This window comes from Arachis hypogaea, chromosome 16, assembly GCF_003086295.3.
Source record: "Arachis hypogaea cultivar Tifrunner chromosome 16, arahy.Tifrunner.gnm2.J5K5, whole genome shotgun sequence".
Lineage (NCBI taxonomy): Eukaryota > Viridiplantae > Streptophyta > Magnoliopsida > Fabales > Fabaceae > Arachis > Arachis hypogaea.
In genome coordinates, this window is record NC_092051.1 from 10,887,932 (window position 1) to 10,907,143 (window position 19,212).

At 35.3% G+C, this 19,212-nt stretch overlaps 2 protein-coding genes across 2 annotated transcripts; both read left to right on the forward strand.

The window, feature by feature from the left end:
* Nucleotides 1–1,384: 1,384 nt before the first annotated feature.
* LOC140179978 (uncharacterized) lies at nt 1,385–4,135 on the forward strand. Its single transcript, XM_072220350.1, has 2 exons — nt 1,385–3,658; nt 3,920–4,135. The coding sequence occupies exons 1-2, from the start codon at nt 1,385–1,387 to the stop codon at nt 4,133–4,135; spliced, it is 2,490 nt and encodes an 829-aa protein (XP_072076451.1).
* A 62-nt stretch (nt 4,136–4,197) lies between these two features.
* LOC112756625 (uncharacterized) lies at nt 4,198–6,509 on the forward strand. Its single transcript, XM_025805249.1, has 2 exons — nt 4,198–5,007; nt 5,910–6,509. The coding sequence occupies exons 1-2, from the start codon at nt 4,198–4,200 to the stop codon at nt 6,507–6,509; spliced, it is 1,410 nt and encodes a 469-aa protein (XP_025661034.1).
* Nucleotides 6,510–19,212: the final 12,703 nt, after the last annotated feature.

Below are 19,212 nucleotides of genomic sequence, written 5' to 3' on the forward strand. Positions count from 1 at the left end.
TAATGTTTGTAAATCTTTATCTTGATTTTATTATATATAATAACAACATAATAAATTTTTTAATATCCTATTTTAATTTAAATTTATAAAATTTATACATTCTAAAAATTAAATAGTGTATAAAATTTTTATATTTATTTTTAAATTTTTATATTCTTAATTTTTTAATTATTTAACAATTTATAAATAAAAATAAAATTATAAAAATTAACCTCTTTAAAACAATAAAAAAAATGGCTAAACAAGCATGATCCCTAGTGTATAAGGGACTACTCATTATTCTTGATAAAGTAACATATAGTTGTCCATAAATAAATCTAATTATACATCATATTTTATATTTTAGTATTTGTATACAAATTTTTAAGATAATTTAAATCAAAATTAAATTTTTATAATGATCAATTAAATAAACTTAAATCACAATCTAATTATAGTTACCACTTATTTTAAGATATGATGTTATTAAATAAAATTATAGGTACTACAATAATTGTTATTGCTAACCAAAATTTTATTATTCAAAAGGTTCAAAGGCTTTTCATATGGTACAATTCTATTGTAAAATCATCAATTGAATATCTCTTAAATTAACAAAAATCATCTATTATTTTTTAACCAAAGAATTAAAACTGAAATTGTACCATTGTGTAATAATATTCTTAAAGGGTACTTTTGAGTATATTAAATTATATACCTAATAAATAAAAAAGATTTATTATCTATAGCCATATCTTAAGTTATGAATCCTTAAATTTCTATCGCTAAACTATATTAATTATATTTAATATTTTAATATTTTTTATAGATATCGATCAGTGATGCAAATTCTCTTTCTTTTAATATCTTTTATAGAAATAATAATTGATATGGTCACCATTAATACAAGCTATAACTCGGCCTCATAACCGTTACTGACCATCACCATAACTCGCCATTTTGCCGTTATTGCTCGGTCCTTATGAGCTATAATTCGGTGGCGTTAATATTACCATAACCGACGTCCCAAACGGAAAGATAAAATCGGTTACGAAACCGATTTTATTACCTACAATGTAACGGACGAACATATTTTTATAAAAGGAAGGTAAAATGTCTTTTCTAGACAGATCTTTTAGCTGAACTTAACACCATAACTGACTTAAGCATTGGAGTGTCTTTGCAGGTACACTCCACTCCCTTTGTATTGCTCGTACCTTCACATCTACAACGAACATAAAGAACTCGGACTTTGAGGAGCGGACGCCTGACCTTGTAGCACATAGCTCGGCTAGTCTCGAGGAGTTGAAGCCGACCTATTTCCCAGGCAAGATCAATTGGCGCCCACCGTGGGGCTGAGGAAATCATATTTTTTCTTTTGGTCCCATCACCTCCATCTGCATCCATGGCTGACGTACCGCCTCCGTCACTGTCCGAACTCATGCGAATGGTAGCTGAGCTACAACAAGCTAATCAACGGATGGCTGACGAGAACCAAATAATGTCTGCTCAAATTGCTGAGCTAAATCATGCTCGGATCGAACACAATGATGCTCACCGCCAACAGGCGGAAGACGAGGAACATCAATCCCAACCGACTCATGTTTCGGAAACCGCTCAACATGAAGAGCAGCAGCCCGAAGACGAGAAAGAAGAATCCGAGGACCTTGTAGGCCCCTTTACAGAAGAAGTAATGAACTTCGAACTGCCGAAGAGGTTCACTCTGCCGTTGACCCTCACGCCTTATGATGGACTCGGAGATCCGAGGAAGTTCATAAAGAAATTCCGATCAATAACGATCGTCAATGGTGCATCAGATACAGTCTTATGTCGTTGTTTTCCGAATTATTTAGACGGTCCTGCACTTGATTGGTTGTGTGCTTTGCCTGCAGGTTCCATTTCACGCTTTCACCAACTGGCGAAGTTATTTGAAGAACATTTCGCCGGATCTGCAATATACTTGCACGACTCCGATTACCTGAACACCATCAAGCAAGGACCAAACGAAAGCCTAAAGGACTATATGACTCGCTTTACCAAAGTCGCAATCAGCATACCAGATCTCCACCCCGAGGTCCATCTGCATGCAATTAAAAGCGGCCTCCGACCCGGGAAATTCCAGGAGACGATCGCAGTGGCAAAACCAAAGACTCTAGCAGAATTTCGAGAGAAAGCAAAAGGACAAATTGACATCGAGGAACTCAGACAAGCTCGGAAATCTGACAAGTCACACTTCCGCGAAGAAGATAAGAACTCAACCACTAAGAAAAGTTTTAAACTAACACCTCGATTTGATTCTTATACGCAGTTTAACACTAAAAGGGAAGACATAATCAAGGAGATCCTGAACTCCAAATTAATCAAGCCACCAAGAAAGGCCGGCACATACCAGGATGCAAAGCATGTAGACAGATCAAAGTACTGCGCTTTCCACCAAAAACACGGCCACAATACCGATGATTGTGTGGTCGCCAAAGATCTCTTAGAACGACTAGCAAGACAAGGCCACCTAGACAAATACATTGGGGGTCACATCCAAAAACGCGGCCCCAGTTCCACAACAAACGACCTCTCTGAACAACACCGAGGAAAAGAAAAGGCATCCTCAAACCAATATGAAAGACCACGAGGTATAATCAATTGTATTTCAGGAGGATACGCAAGTGGGGGATACTCAAACTCGGCAAGGAAAAGGTCATTCAGAGAAATATGCTCGGTAGAAGGACCAAAGGAAGATGTAGCAATCAATAACCCACAACCAGAGGTCACCTTCACACAGGCCGACTTTAACTCCAACATACAAAATTTGGACGACCCTGTGGTAATCACCCTCCAGCTAGGGGATCTGTTAGTGAAAAAAGTACTCCTGGATCCCGGGAGCAGTGCCGATGTTCTGTTTTACTCAACATTTCAAAAGATGAAGCTCAGCGACAACATGCTACAGTCCACAGGAGGAGACTTAGTCGGATTCTCGGGAGAACGCGTTCCAATACTCGGATCAGTGTGGTTACAAACCACACTGGGTGAGCATCCTCTTTCAAAAACTAATGATATTCAATATCTAGTAGTTGACTGTTTCAGCCCATATAACCTTATCCTTGGCCGACCTTTTTTAAATAAGTTCGGCGCCATTGTCTCTACCGTCCATCTCTGTGTAAAGTTTCCATTGCAGGATGATCAGGTTGCAACAATCCATGGAGATCATAAAGAGGCCCGACAGTGTTATAACACCAGCATGAAGTTCCAAAACCGCTCAACACAACAAGTCAACAATGTCGAACTCAAGCAAAACGAAGACACACTAGCTGACCTCGACCCAAGAGCCGATTTTCTCGAGCGACCAAAACCATCCGATGACCTGCAAAAAGTGTATTTTAATAATGACCCTAACAAATTTACATATGTAGGTACATCAATCAACCCAGCTGAGTTACAGGCCATAAAAACGTTTCTACAAGAAAACGCCGAGCTTTTCGCCTGGAAACCTGCAGACATGCCCGGCATCGATCCACAAATCATCAGTCATAAGCTAGCAATAAACTCGGCAGTCCGACCAGTACAGCAGAAGAAACGAAAACTCGGCGAAGAAAAGAGGAGAGCATCCCTAGAAGAAACACAAAAACTCCTCAACGCTGAATTTATCAAAGAGATCAGATTCACTACATGGCTAGCCAATGTGGTAATGGTAAGGAAACAAAACGGTAAGTGGCGCATGTGCGTCGATTTCACCGATTTAAACAAGGCATGCCCAAAGGATTCTTACCCCCTACCATCCGTAGACTCTTTAGTAGACAATGCATCAGGTTACGCTACTTTAAGTTTTATGGATGCGTATTCAGGGTATAATCAAATACTCATGCACCCCTCCGATAAAGATAAAATAGCTTTTATCACTTATTTCGGTAACTATTGTTATAAAGTTATGCCATTTGGATTAAAGAACGCAGGTGCAACTTATCAACGCCTTATGGATAAAGTGTTCGCCAAACAAATCGGCAGAAACATGGAAGTTTATGTCGATGATATGGTCGCCAAAACAAAAACCGGACATAATCACATCAACGACCTTACAGAAATATTCGGCCAGATCCGCCAGTACAACATGGCCTCAACCCCGAGAAATGTGCCTTTGCCGTTCAAGGGGGTAAGTTTTTAGGTTTTTTACTAACGTGCAGGGGAATAGAGGCAAACCCAAACAAATGCCGAGCAGTGCTGGACATGGCCAGCCCCAAAACAGTAAAAGAAGTTCAGCGTCTCACAGGACGCCTTGCCGCACTTTCCAGATTTGTTCCCTGTTTAGCTTCAACTTCTATTCCCTTTTTCCAAACAATTAAAAAGAAAAACAGATTTGAATGGAACGACGATTGTGAGAAAGCATTTTCCAAATTAAAAACAACTCTCTCACAACCGCCAATTTTACAAAAACCCCTACAAGGGGAGGACTTATTTCTATATCTGTCAGTCACTGACTGGGCGATAAGCTCGGCCCTTGTATCAGAAAGAAACAAAGTGCAACATCCGATATACTTCGTCAGCAAAACCCTCCAACATGCCGAGCTCAATTACCCAAGGATTGAGAAGCTCGCACTGGCACTAATATTCTCGGCACGACGTCTCCGACCTTACTTCCAGAGCCACGTTATCTACGTCAGAACAGATCACCCACTAAGACAAGTGTTACACAAACCAGAAATCGCAGGACGACTCATAAAGTGGGCAGTCGAACTGTCTGAGTTCGATATCAGATACCAATCCAGAGGACCGATCAAGTCACAATTTTTAGCAGATTTCATCGCCGAGTTTACTACACCATCCGAAGAAGATCATGCAAAACAATGGATCTTATATGTCGACGGATCTTCCAATAATGGAGGCTGTGGAGTAGGAATACGTCTGGAAGCCGAGGACGGATTCATACTTGAACACTCAATACACTTCGCTTTCAAAGCCAGCAATAACCAATCCGAGTATGAAGCACTGCTCGCTGGACTCCGACTCTGTTTAGATCTCCAAATCTCGACGATCAAGGTATATTGTGATTCTTTGTTAGTAGTACAGCAGGTAAACGACCTTTTCCAGGTAAAAGATCTTCTACTCTCTAAATACCTGCTATTAGTCAAAAAATTATTAAAAAAATTTGTCAAATTTGAAATAGAACATATACCACGCGAACAAAATCAAAGGGCAGATATCTTATCAAAGCTCGGCAGCACACAATCCGAGTTATCCACACTGCAACAATTCACAATAACATCACCCACTGTTACTCTGACAAATGTGTTAAGTGTTACACAGGTAAAAGATTGGAGGGACGACTTTATACACTATTTACAAACAGGTAATATACCAGAAGGGGTCGAGAACGATAAAAAGTTCCGACGGCAAGCATCTTCCTTCACAATACTCAACGGAACATTATATTGACGTGGATATACTCGCCCCCTACTAAAATGCCTCAACAAGCCAGAAGCTGACATAGCATTAGCAGAAGCACATGAAGGAATCTGTGGCACACATACAGGAGCTCGGAGCCTAGCATCAAAAATCCTCCGAGCTGGATTCTTCTGGCCGACGTTGAAACAGGACAGCCAACAAAAAATCAGGACATGCCAGAATTGCCAAAAACACGCACCACTGATACATATACCTGCCGAGCAAATGCATCATTCAGAAATCAGCTGGCCATTTAACCAATAGGGTTTGGATATACTCGGGCCGTTTCCTACGGCACCGGGCCAGGTAAAATTTCTTATTGTCGGCATTGATTATTTCTCCAAATGGGTGGAAGCCCAACCTTTAGCAAGAATAACATCTCAACAAATGATTTCTTTCGTTTGGAAAAACATTATTTGCCGATTTGGCATACCTCAACATATCACAACTGACAACGGTCGCCAGTTTGCCGACCAAAGTTTCAATCTTTCTTGCAGAATCTCAAAATAAACCAACACTTCGCCTCCGTTGAACACCCTCAAACGAACGGACTAGCAGAGGCTGCAAATAAGGTCATCCTGCATGCACTAAAAAAGAAACTAGATGACGCCAAAGGACTCTGGGCCGAACTAATTCCTGAAGTCCTTTGGGGATACAACACCACCCCACAAACATCAACAAAAGAAACGCCATTCAGACTGGTATATGGATCGGAAGCCATGATCCCCCTCGAGATCTCCCAGAACTCAATCCGAACTTACATGGACAACCAAGACGAAGCTCGGAAATCCGAGCTCGACATCATTGAAGAAATCAGAGACATCGCCGCCTTGAAGCAACGCGCGGCGCAGCAAGTAATTGCTCGACAGTACAACAAGTCGGTCAAAAGCAGATCATTCGTGAAAGGAGGCTTAGTCCTCCGCAAGACCGAAACTGCTCGGAAACCACCAAAACATGGAAAGCTCGCAGCCAATTGGGACGGTCCATACCGAGTATCAAACGTACTCGGTCAAGGAGCGTACAAGCTAGAATCCTTAGATGGTAAACTCATGCCTAGTACATGGAATGTGTCTTCCTTAAAGAAATTTTATAGTTAAAAGACAGGGACAGGCTTGTACTCTTTTTCCTACTACCAAGATTTTATCCCAAAGGGTTTTGCTTGGAGAGGTTTTAACGAGGCTAGCCTACCTGCACCTTTGTATTCAAAAGGTTCATAAAACTCCGAATATATAGGAGACAAATATTATCTTCTTTATCAAATAACTATACGACTAGTATTGTCGATCAAATATAACCCTATCAAACACAGCTCAGACAAAGCCCAATACATGTCTAAGCTACAACCTGCCATAATCAGATAACCACACCAACAAAAATAGCAATAAGCTCGGAACACTTTCCGGCAAATATCAAACAGCTTTTATAAAAAGCATCACATTCAAAATTCAAACAAGTCAAATTCAACAAAGTTCAAACAAAACTAACTAACTATCACATATGCAAAATAAATTCAAACATGTTTCTAACAGAACACATTAAACATTATCGGCTTCATCTTCTGCATCGCCATCATCTTCGATCAGTTGACCATCTCGAACTATTTTTCCAGGATCCATACCAGAAAGATCGGCATCTGGAACCAAAAACTTAACCTGCAACCTCGCCCTTTCAAAACCTTCAACAAAAGAATCTAATATCTCATCCGCCTTTTTCTTCTCCATCTCCTTAAATTGAGCAGTAACCTCAATCAAACGAGTTTGTATGTTCACCAGATCACTTTCCTTTTTCTTCAAATCTTCCACATCTCTCGAGTAACTTTCTTTAGTCTCCTTCAACAACTTCTCGGTCTCAGTCAAACGAGCTTGAAGTTCAGCAGCAACACTCTTACTCTTCACCAACTCCTCCTTCAAAACAGAAACCTCTCCTTTCTCTGCAGCAACCCTCTTATTTTTTAACTCTTGGCTACGCCCAAGACTTGCAAGACGAAGACCAACAACCTAAAGAAAGAAATAATACCAAAACTAATAAGACTCCCAGAGGAAGAGCAAAGAAAAAACAAGTAAAATCATTACTTGCATATACTGCCCAATAGCCATGTCCCCGACTTCCTTTGTAAGAGTAACGTCAGCCGACGACTGACAATACTCGTCCACCACAGCCATATAGGGATACTCCTTTCCCCACACCAAAAATGCCTCACTTTGTTCCGAAATTTCATGAAGCCTTTTTTGATTGCCCATAAAAGCCTGTATCTCTTCAAGAGGAACCCCTATCTCCTTATCGTCAGAATCATCCGACAAATCAATAAGGTCGGATTTCTTTCTCTTCTTCGCAATCACCTTCCTCCGACCTTGACGAGGCTGCGTAACCTCGCCGACACCAGCAACTTTCTCAGCATTAGACGACGATACCTCCTTCTCCAGATTCTTATTCTTGAAACGCGTCCTCAAAGACGCAGCTGAAACACCAGGATATTTACCACCTGTGAAAACAACAAACACATCAGACATACGACAAGAAGCAATAAACACCTTATAAAAACCCTATGACTCACCCAAATAGGCTACCACAGCATCTTTATCCTCCTCCCACTTCAGAAGCTCATACATTGAAATTAAGTCTCCCCGACCGATATTTTCAACAAGAAACTCAATCACACAAATGTTCCTCGGGGAAATAACCTCAGGACCGAGTATATTCTGAGGTTCCGAGCACCAATACAATGGGAACTTCTCAGCCAGATTTTCATCCACAAAAAACAGAAAATCTTTTTCCAAAGCCCTAACCTTTAAATACATCTCTTTAAAATCTTTAAAAGAGGATTTGTACAATTTGAAAATGCCAAAACCAGGGGTGCTATTGAAGTTTATCCAACCACCTTTCCACACCCCTTTGGCTTGAAATAAAGAAAAGAAAAGGTCAACAGATGGCACCACTTCCAGAAACTCCATTAAAATTTCAAACGAACGGAGAAACGCCCACCCATTGGGATGAAGCTGCGACGGAGCACAGTTTAACTGCCTCAAGACTTGACATTCGAAATCAGTGAAAGGTAATCTAACTCTCAACTCCTCAAGAACACAGCTGTGCATATAGAAAAATTCAAAGCCTCTGCCCCGGTGATAAACCCTATCATTAACACTACAGGGCAGCAACTCAACCCCAACCCCAGAATTCCGCCTCACCACCCTACTAGCATCTACTTCCTTAACAGCAGCTTCATCACAGAACAATGACACCCGAGACCTCACGTCATCCCCCACCCAGTCATAAGACCAGTCTATTTCACCTTTCTTCTCCTTCTCAAACCCCATTAGAAACAGTAAACAAACATGCAACCAAGAAATACAAAGAGTTGAGAGAAGAAACGAATTAGAAGAACACAAACATGACCATACCTCTCTTGCTCATTCTCCAGACAAGAAGCAGAAAACCAAAAACGCCCAAAATTCCAATCAGCAAAAACAATTAATCACAACCAAAAAACGTTCCAAATATCAAAACTCCCTCAGTCACATCAAACGACGAAAGGAGCATTGGAAAACATCAAAACATTAATGAAGCACCCACTCCTTCTCTCTCCTGAACAAAAAACACGCACAATTTTCCACGTGGCGCAAACGGGAAGTTACTTTAATGAAGTACGTTGAACTGGGGGCTCACTCAGTAACCCACTTAACTGAGTTATAACTCATTACAAAAGCTCAACCTGCTTCATTAAAAAACTTTCCTCAGGCTAAGCTTGGGGGCTATGATATGGTCACCATTAATACAAGCTATAACTCGGCCTCATAACCGTTACTGACCATCACCATAACTCGCCATTTTGCCGTTATTGCTCGGCCCTTATGAGCTATAACTCGGTGGCGTTAATATTACCATAACCGACGTCCCAAACGGAAAGATAAAATCGGTTACGAAACCGATTTTATTACCTACAATATAACGGACGAACATATTTCTATAAAAGGAAGGTAAAATGTCTTTTCTAGACAGATCTTTTAGCTTAACTTAACACCATAACTGACTTAAGCATTGGAGTGTCTTTGCAGGTACACTCCACTCCCTTTGTATTGCTCGTACCTTCACATCTACAACGAACATAAAGAACTCGGACTTTGAGGAGCGGACGCCTGACCTTATAGCACATAGCTCGGCTAGTCTCGAGGAGTTGAAGCCGACCTATTTTCCAGGCAAGATCAATAATCTTTTTTGAGTTGAACTTTAGTTTATATTAGATATCGATCAGTAATACAAATTCTCTTTGTTCTTTTTTTAAAGTTTGAGTTGAAACACAGTTGTAAATGGATTTTCCAAAGAATCACATTGAGAGTAAACTTATGCTCTTAAATTAATCGCTTCAAAGAATCACATTGGCTTATACGAATTTAAACTTTATCTATAGCATATATTATATTTTTCAACTCAATTACTTAAAAATATGTTGTGTTTTTGTTTGTTGCCCTTCTATATGATTTGAATAAAAATAAAATAAAATAAAATAATCCTAAACTCTACTTGTGAATGAATGAACCTTTTAATTTACATGACTATGTTAAATACCAAAAACACTTTAGGTGAAATTCAATTTTTCTTTCGTTTTTTTTATCACCGTTGGATGCATATCTTCAGTGTAGTGTTTTTGGAAAATCCTCACCTTTCATTATGTTGTCCTGTTTTTGGACATATTTGTATTTTATTTTTCAATAATTAATGAAATATAACCTACTATCTTTGAAAAAAAAAAACACTTTAGGTGAAATTCAATTTTAAACTATTACTTATGAACCATTTAATTTAATTTCTATCTGGTAAGGTCTCCAGTACATAGATAATTAAGCTAAGAATACTGCAGGCTAATAAAAAAAACCTTAAACCCTACTTGTGAATTGAAGAACCCTTTAATTTATATGACTAAGTTAAACACTGTAAACACTAACAAATTATTTAGGTGAAATTCAATTTTAAGCCATCATATATCTATTTAATTAAAAAGTTATGATACTTATGATATCTCAGTTCTTGTTATTATAAACAGTAAATTAACCCGAGTAATAACGTATAACATTATTGTTAAATAATGATAATAGTTGTGAAAGAGAGATGAACTTTTTTTTTTTTTTTAATGATCATATCAGAAATGCAATAGAAAGTTTCCCGACCTAAATGAACACGAGTTGCTTAATTTAGTATTTCCTTACAAAATTAGATAGACTCACATGGTCGAAACACGTTAGGTTTTGATCAGCTTCATCAAGTTTGCTAATAATTCAGAAGTAAAAAATGTGACAATAAATTCTCAATATTATATACCACTATATCTACTGATCAAAATATAGCACAAAAACTTGATAATACCAAATCAAGATTCTTGCTCTAATGAACAAAGCTAAAAAAATAGCAAGTTTCAAAAATATCAATAATTTAATAACTATTTAAGGCTTTTTCAACTATCATCATCGATCACCAGCCATAATCTATATCATACATCAAATATATTAAGATTTTCCTAACTGCACGAATCATGACAATGTAGCAACCACGGCCATAAAGAGCAATCATCAGTTAGTTTGCATTTTGCAATATTTTCTCAAAAAAAAAAGGTGAAACTAGCTTCAAATGTACTCAATCGTGTCAAGCTTAAGTAAGTTTTATATCAAGAAAAGCTAAAGAATTTCTTTTATACTATTAGAAACAAAAGATGTTTACTTCGTTTTTTGGGAGTTAGAAAATTAAGTGCACCGAAAAAAAAAATTCAGACTAAGACAGTAATTGAAGGAAACCAAACAAAATTTTGAACACCCACTTATTAAAAAACATGCAATCATGCAGTTAGAAATATAATCACAACTACAAACACCACAACTAAAACACAAGCATAACAATCACGGAAACAATGCATTAAGATTTATTCTCAACCATAAAGGGTTAACCGCAATTACTTAATCAAAATACTATATGATCATAGATGCACTTTGGGGCGTTTGTAAAAGAATTATAAAAGCATAATATCCAAATACATTGATAGAGTAAATAATAAATATCACACAGGAAACCAATTCACAACCTCAACACTATTATATGAGGATAGATTGTAAAGAGAATGTTGCAATTCTAAGTTATTGTTCTTTAAGCATTTATTATTTAGTGATCATGCGAAAGTACAATTCTAACATACCTTGCTAACATTTTTTCCTCCAAGGATCATATATCCACAATAACAAAACTAATCAAACGTCCTTCTATTTATCCAATGACAATACACTCCTTTAGTGGTGAATCTTAGTCCTCACATTGTGACTATCAACAACAAAATCTTATTCATGATTTTATAGTGGAGAGTTACATTTATAACATGCTGGCAGTACGCCAGCACTGCATATATTTCAAGCACTATGTGAAAGACTAAAGGTACTTTGAAAATTGTTCTCAGGATGAAAGTGTATTAGCGTAAATTTGATGCTTCTTTAAAAATAACCTCAATGTCTAAACTTCATATCAAAAATTGCTTCTTATATCCGTTGTTATATAATAGAGCCAGTTATTCGTGACACATAATAAATAGTACCGCACGAATAATATATTTAAAATATTTTAAAATATTTTAATTAATATTAATTTATATATTTTACTGTTTTTTTGAATTGGTAAATTATAGTTTATTTTAATTAAATTTATTTTTTTTAAAAATTATTATTATATAAAAATAAAATCAACTATTGAAATTACTGTTATATAATCATACTTGTCAAAATTTAGAAAAATTATCTCAACTTAATATTCAATATATACCTAATTAATTATTTTTAAATTTAGAATTCTAAGAGCAACTCCTAACAAGTCATCTTTAGGATCAAAATAGGCTAGGATAAAACTTTACTTTCCATTAAACCACCACAAACTTTTTTCAATTTCATATTGTTATTTACAGATAAAATAAACATATATGTGTATTATTTTATACATAATCTCAACAAATTAGACCGACTCTTTTTAGTATGACTTTGTTATAAAAAAATTATATAATTTTAATATTTTTACTATCATTATTTTATTTTTCAAGGACTAAGACCATAAATTAGCCCAAATCTAAGAAAATCAAACCCTAATTTGCTAACCGATTCAATTTTAGTGTTTTATTGAACAGAAAATTCCTTTTGATCCATTTATATCAGATCTCTTGATTTTTTGTTTGAAAATTGAAGTCTTCCATAGAAATTTTCAGTCCGATCATTTAATTACTCAACCAATCAAAATAACAAATATTAGTGAGATAATCAACTTTTCCTAATACAAATAACATTCAAAATGAAGTTGGTTAATATCAAATGCAACTTTTGAGTGCTCTCGTCGATGGATTAATGCTGCAAGTTATATTTAAGATAATTGACAAACTATCACAACAAAATACAAAATAGGACTCTTTTACATATTTTTACATAGAGAAATTTGTGATGAGTAACCATTAATTAGCTATCATCAATATTTTTAATGGTATGAGATGATATCTAATGGTATATGATTACTCATTCTTCTTTTAATGGTTAAGTGTTAGCCAGATTTTAATAAAAATGCTAGTCCCTAAACTTTCTCTTTTCATATATCAAATCACTAACCCTAGTCTTTTGTCGAAAATTGAAATACACCCAGCATTGCCATCCAATTCCCAAAATAATAAATTAATAATTATCTATCCTAATTATATACACCAAAATTAATCTCATTGAAAACATAAATCTATCTAATTTGTATAAAAATTTTAAATATTTTATTTAATAAATATAAATAAATACATTAAAAATTTAAATTTTTTATATTTTCAATAAAAAAGTTTCTTAATTTATAAACTTAACATATTAGCTAAACTCTTTATAAAATTACAGTTATGCTAGGAAGACAAAAAAAATCATAAAAAATTTATCTTATTTAACATTTATTAATTGTTATAATAATTAATAAACATTAAATAAAATAAATTCTTGCCATTTTTTACTAATTTATTTTGGTTACCAAATATTTCCGATAGAATTATAGTTCAATAAATCCGATTGCATAAAAACAAAACTACGATATCTTACCGAGCAGCTTTGATACATGTTCAGGAGGACTTTTTAGTCTATATTTAATTTATTTTGTTGTTAGAATTTATTAAAAAATTTGATTTAGTTTAGTAATATTTTTAAAAAATTTAAATTTAAATCAAATCTGATATAATCCAATAAAAATAAATCTAATTTAAATTAAATTATTTTTAGATATTTAAATTTAAATTAGATATTTATAAAAATTTGACTCATTTTTAGGTTGATCTGTTAATAGCTTATTTAAAGATTCTGTTAATTATTTTGAATTAATTTGTATGAATGACAATTTTTTTGAATTTTTTTTGAAAAATTTAGGTGTAAATAAGTGAGGTAGAATGATTCTCTTAACTGTTGCATCAGAAAATCAAATTAAAGTAGATAATTTTTTTTTTAATTTTTCAGCTTATTTTGAGTTCCATTCCATATCAAACTTGCAAAACAAAACTATGAACATGAGCACCAAATGAACTCAGATGAAGAATATTAAAGTTTAGAAAAGTATGGGGAACCAATATTAATTGTGTAAAACGTGTACAATGAATTAAAAAAATGTAAAATTAAAATTAAAAATTAGATCATTAATTAATTATTTAATTTTAAATTTTAAAATTTGAAAATTAAGATTAGTATTTAAATCTATTCACAATATGTACGGTTATTTCTAATTCACGTCCAAAACTCACCGTCATCTTCTCCTATTTTTACCTCGCGTCACTGAATTTCTCCGACCATACCGAGGCCGCCGCATCCTCCCACCGACACCGTCCTCACCTCCGCCGGTCAGCCCGATGTGCCTCACCCTCCGACGCTCAACCTAACGTTGTTGCCGCTGTTTTCGTGCCTTTCTTCCAAACTGGCTTCGCTTTCTCCCATTCATTCAAGCCTCTTCTCAACAATGATACCACCATGCTCTTCTTCTTCTTCTTCTTCGGATCTAGCTTCTTTCATGATTTGAGCCCTATACTTTACAATAGTGTCGCTTTTGTCATAGTCTTTCAAAATTATGTTTCACTACAATAATAATTTTTTTCTGTTTATTCATCTTCTTCTTCTATTTTAATGGTCAATTTAGGATGGTCATTTTAGTAGGTATGCGAATGGTTATTTTATTTTGATGTAGATGATTGTTTTGATTGGATTGAGTTTAGTTATATATAATTTAAATATGTTAGATGTTCAATTCATTAGGTATGTGAATGATTATTTTTATCCTTAAGTGTATGGTTATTTTTATTAAGGGTGAGTGGCGTGTGGCAAGCAAAGTAGCGATGGTGAAATGGGATGATTATTGATGAAGGTGGGGTGGCCGCCGGTTGAAAAAGAAGAGAGCATTGGAGGATTTCAGATGGTTATTTTTTTGAAATAACTAACTGGATTTTTTAAAAATTTGAAATTTAAAATTGGAGAATTTGAAATTTGAAATTTGAAATTTGAAATTGGAGAATTTGAAATTTAAAATTTGAAATTGGAGAATTTAAAATTTGAAATTTGAAATTTGATGTGAAATAACTGAATAAGAGTTTTTAAATTTATTATTTCGTGGATAATTTTAATTTTTAACTCATATTAGGCTAAATAAACAGTCCATTGTACATATTGTACAAATACCTCATTATCTTCCTAGCGAGACTCTTAAAATTTACAATAAAAAATAAAGTTAGTCTGATTGTTTAATTACTCAATCAATCAGAATATATTTTAGAGATATTAGTGACTTAATTAGAAAAATGGATATTAATTACTTTTGCTGTTGGTTACTACAATATGTTAGTTTTTTTAGTTACTATCTTATATATAATGTGTATCTCTAATGTAAAGTTCTAGCTTTCTTTCAATTTTTTTCCTCATTTATCTGCTACCATGGATTATAATAATAAATGAATAGCATAATATTTAGCATAATATTTTTTAAGTTAAAAATCAAAATCAGCTTATGGAAGATCCTCACTTTAAAATTGATATGAAAATGGAATATAATACATTTTACATACTCCGCTTTGCCCTCAACACGCATATTATATCAAATTCAGGTAGAGAATGTATTAGAAATCTTACCCAACTTGTTGAAGAGTATCAAATCTAGGACACGCTTTTAAATAAGAGCAACATTCTACTAACATTTTTAAGCATTATCTGTTAGTTACCTACTATGGTACCAGGACTTTAGTCTCAAGCTAATTTCTACTATCTCGAGATCTGATTCAACTAACTTTTATTTAGCATTATCCGTGTGCTCAGCAAGATGGGGCTTACATCAGTATCTCCTCACCAAGTTCAGAAGTTTTAGCTTATAAGAAAGGGACAAATATTTCATGACCGTCCTCGGTTTTACAGTGTATTTGGTTGAAAAGGAATTCTAGAGTTCTAAAGGTGTCTTTTGTTTCAAATATTAGTTTTCATTTTTAAGAATATCATTTTTAGAAATATAATATCTTGGAATAAGATTATTTGGTATATAACATTTTTCAATTTGGTTTACAAAATCTAATATTTTAAAATCTTGTGTAATATTCTTGAGAATGAATAATTTTTTGTTTGGTTGGATTTAAAATTCTTGCTTATATTATGTAATATGTCAAAAATTCAAAATTATCCTTACTCATTTAAATTAAAAGATTAATGACTAAACTTAATAAATACATAAAAAATTTACATATAAATATATTTTAAGATAAATTCAACATAATTATTTTTAGATAAAATTGTTTATTTTTATTTCCAAAAATAGCCCCAATATCAATTTTTTTTAATTTTCATAAAAAATTAAATATAAAACTAATCGAATATTATTATCTTCTTTAAATTGAATTTTTTTTTTAAATTTACAAAAATACCTCTAATAATAAATTTATTATAATATCCCTAATAATAAATTTATTAAAATTATTATGGATTTTAATTTTTTTAAATTTACTAAAATACTCCTAATATCAAATATCTTTAATTAAAATTAACATTATCACAATTAAAATTAACACAAAATACTTACTTAATTATGTAATATGTCAAAATTATCCTTAATCATTCAAATTAAAAGATTAGTAATTAAACTTGATAAACAACAACAACAACAAAGCCATGTCCCACTAAGTGGGGTCGGCTACATGAATCAAACGACGCTATTATGCTCTGTCATGTATCATGTCTACAGAGAGACCGTTTATATGTAGATCTCGTTTGACCACCTCATGGATGGTCTTCTTAGGTCTTCCTCTGCCTTTCGCCCTTTGTCCATCTTCCATCTTATCCATCCTCCTGACTGGATGTTCTATCGGTCTTCTTCTCACATGTCCAAACCACCTATGACGCGATTCAACCATCTTTTCCATAATGGGTGCTACTCCAACTCTCTCCCTTATATCTTCATTCCTTATTTTATCCAATCGCGTATGACCACTCATCCATCTCAACATCTTCATCTCTGCCACACTCAGCTTATGTTCGTGCTCCCCTTTAGCCGCCCAACACTCCGTACCATACAGCATAGCCGGTCTTATAGCGGTGCGATAGAATTTACCTTTAAGCTTTAAAGGCACTTTTTGTCGCATATAAAACCAGATGCACTCCGCCATTTTGACTAACCTGCTTGGATCCTATGATTTACATCCTGTTCAATCTCTCCATTATCCTGTATGATGCACTCAAGGTACTTAAAACTTTTAACTTTTCGTAGGATGTTTTCTCCAATCTTCACCTCTATATTGGGGTTTTCCCTTCTCAGACTGAACTTACATTCCATATATTCCGTCTTACTACGGCTTATGCGCAGACCATACACTTCTAGAGCTTCTCTCCATAACTCCAACTTCTTATTTAGGTCTTCCCTTGACTCTCCTATAAGGACGATATCATCGGCAAAAAGCATGCACCATGGCACATGCTCTTGGATGTGCTCTGTGAGTATTTCCAAGACTAATGTGAAAATGTATGGACTTAAGGATGATCCCTGGTGTAATCTTATACCAATAGAGAATTCCTCTGTCACACCACTTTGAGTCTTCACACTAGTTGTGGCCCCATCATACATGTCTTTAATTGCCCGAATATATGCGATCCTTACTCTCCTCTTTTCTAAAACCTTCCATAGGACCTCCTTTGGTACCCTATCATACGCTTTTTCCAAATCAATAAACACCATATGTAGATCCCTTTTATTACTACGATACCTCTCCATCATCCTTCTTAATAGGTATATCGCTTCAGTGGTAGATCTGCCTGGCATAAATCCAAATTGGTTCTCTGTTACTTGTGTCTCTTTTCTCAACCTCCATTTTATCACCCTTTCCCATAACTTCATAGTATGACTCATAAGCTTAATCCCTCTATAGTTTTCGCAACTTTGTATATCCCCCTTATTCTTGTAGATAGGTACCAAGGTGCTCTTTCTCCACTCATCAGGCATCTTCTTTGACCTTAAAATCTCATTAAAAAGCATGGTTAACCAGTTGATGCCTTTTTCTCCAAGACCCTTCCAAACCTCAATCGGGATATTATCAGGTCCTACTGTCCTGCCATTTTTCATCTATTTTAGAGCCTCTTTTACCTCGAAGTCTCGAATCCTTCGATAGTAGTCAAAGTTTTGATCTTCTTCCCTTGTGCATAATCGACCAAGGCTCGGAAGAGTCTTTTGTCCCTCATTAAATAACTCGTAGAAGTAGCTCTTCCACCTTTCATTAATCTTCTCCTCTTGAGCCAATACCTCTCCATCCTTATCCTTTATGCACTTAACCTGATCCAAATCTCTCGTTCTTCTTTTCCGGCTCTTTGCGATTCTATATATACCTTTTTCTCCTTCTTTCGTGTCCAAAGACTGGTAGAGACCCTCATATGCTCTTGTTCTTGCTTCACTTACAGCCACTTTTGTCTCTTTCTTAGCCGCCTTATATTTTTTCCAATTATCTACATTGCGGTATAAAGACCACTCTTTAAAGCATTCCCTTTTTATCTTTATCTTTTCTTGTATACTCGCATTCCACCACCAGGACTCCTTGTCTCTTGGTCCTATTCCTTTAGATTCACCAAAACTTTCTTTTGCTGTTCTTTTAATAACTTCTGCCATCTCCCTCCACATCTTTTCCGCGCTTCCATTCCCATCCCACTTTGCCTCTTCTCCTACCCGTCTTAGGAAGCTTCTTTGTTCCCCACCTTTCATCCGCCACCACCTCGTCCTTGGATTCTTCGTATGATGTCTTTTCCTCAACTTTTGCTCAACGCGAAAATCCATGACGAGCACCCTATGTTGTGTTGTCAAACTCTCTCCCGGGATAATTTTACAGTTAATACAAAATTTCTGGTCGACTCTCCTCAACAAGAAGAAGTCGATTTGAGAGCTTGTCATGCCACTCTTATAGGTTATAAGATGTTCGTCTCTCTTTTTAAAACATGTATTTGCGATGAGAAGATCAAAGGTTGAGGAAAAGTCCAAAATAGTTTTACCCTCGGCATTGATCACCCCGAAACCATGGCCTCCGTGAATACTCCCATATCCAGTCACTTCTCTCCCAACATAGCCATTTAAATCTCCTCCTAAAAAAATCTTATCTCCCAAAGGTATGCCTTGAACCAAACTCTCTAGATCCTCCCAAAATCTTATCTTGTGTTGTTTGTCCGAACCCACTTGCGGTGCATAGGCGCTAATCACATGGAAAGCACCTCCCTCCACCACAAGTTTGATAGAGATGATCCAATCTCCCACTCTCTTGACATCCACTACGTC

Coding starts and splice junctions, on each gene's coding strand:
- LOC140179978 (XM_072220350.1), top strand. CDS start 1,385: ATGGCTGACGTACCGCCTCCGTCACTGTCCGAACTCATGCGAATGGTA. Junction 3,659..3,919: donor CTACATGGCTAGCCAATGTG/GTAATGGTAAGG, acceptor TTTGGATTAAAG/AACGCAGGTGCAACTTATCA.
- LOC112756625 (XM_025805249.1), top strand. CDS start 4,198: ATGGCCAGCCCCAAAACAGTAAAAGAAGTTCAGCGTCTCACAGGACGC. Junction 5,008..5,909: donor TCCAAATCTCGACGATCAAG/GTATATTGTGAT, acceptor TCTTTCTTGCAG/AATCTCAAAATAAACCAACA.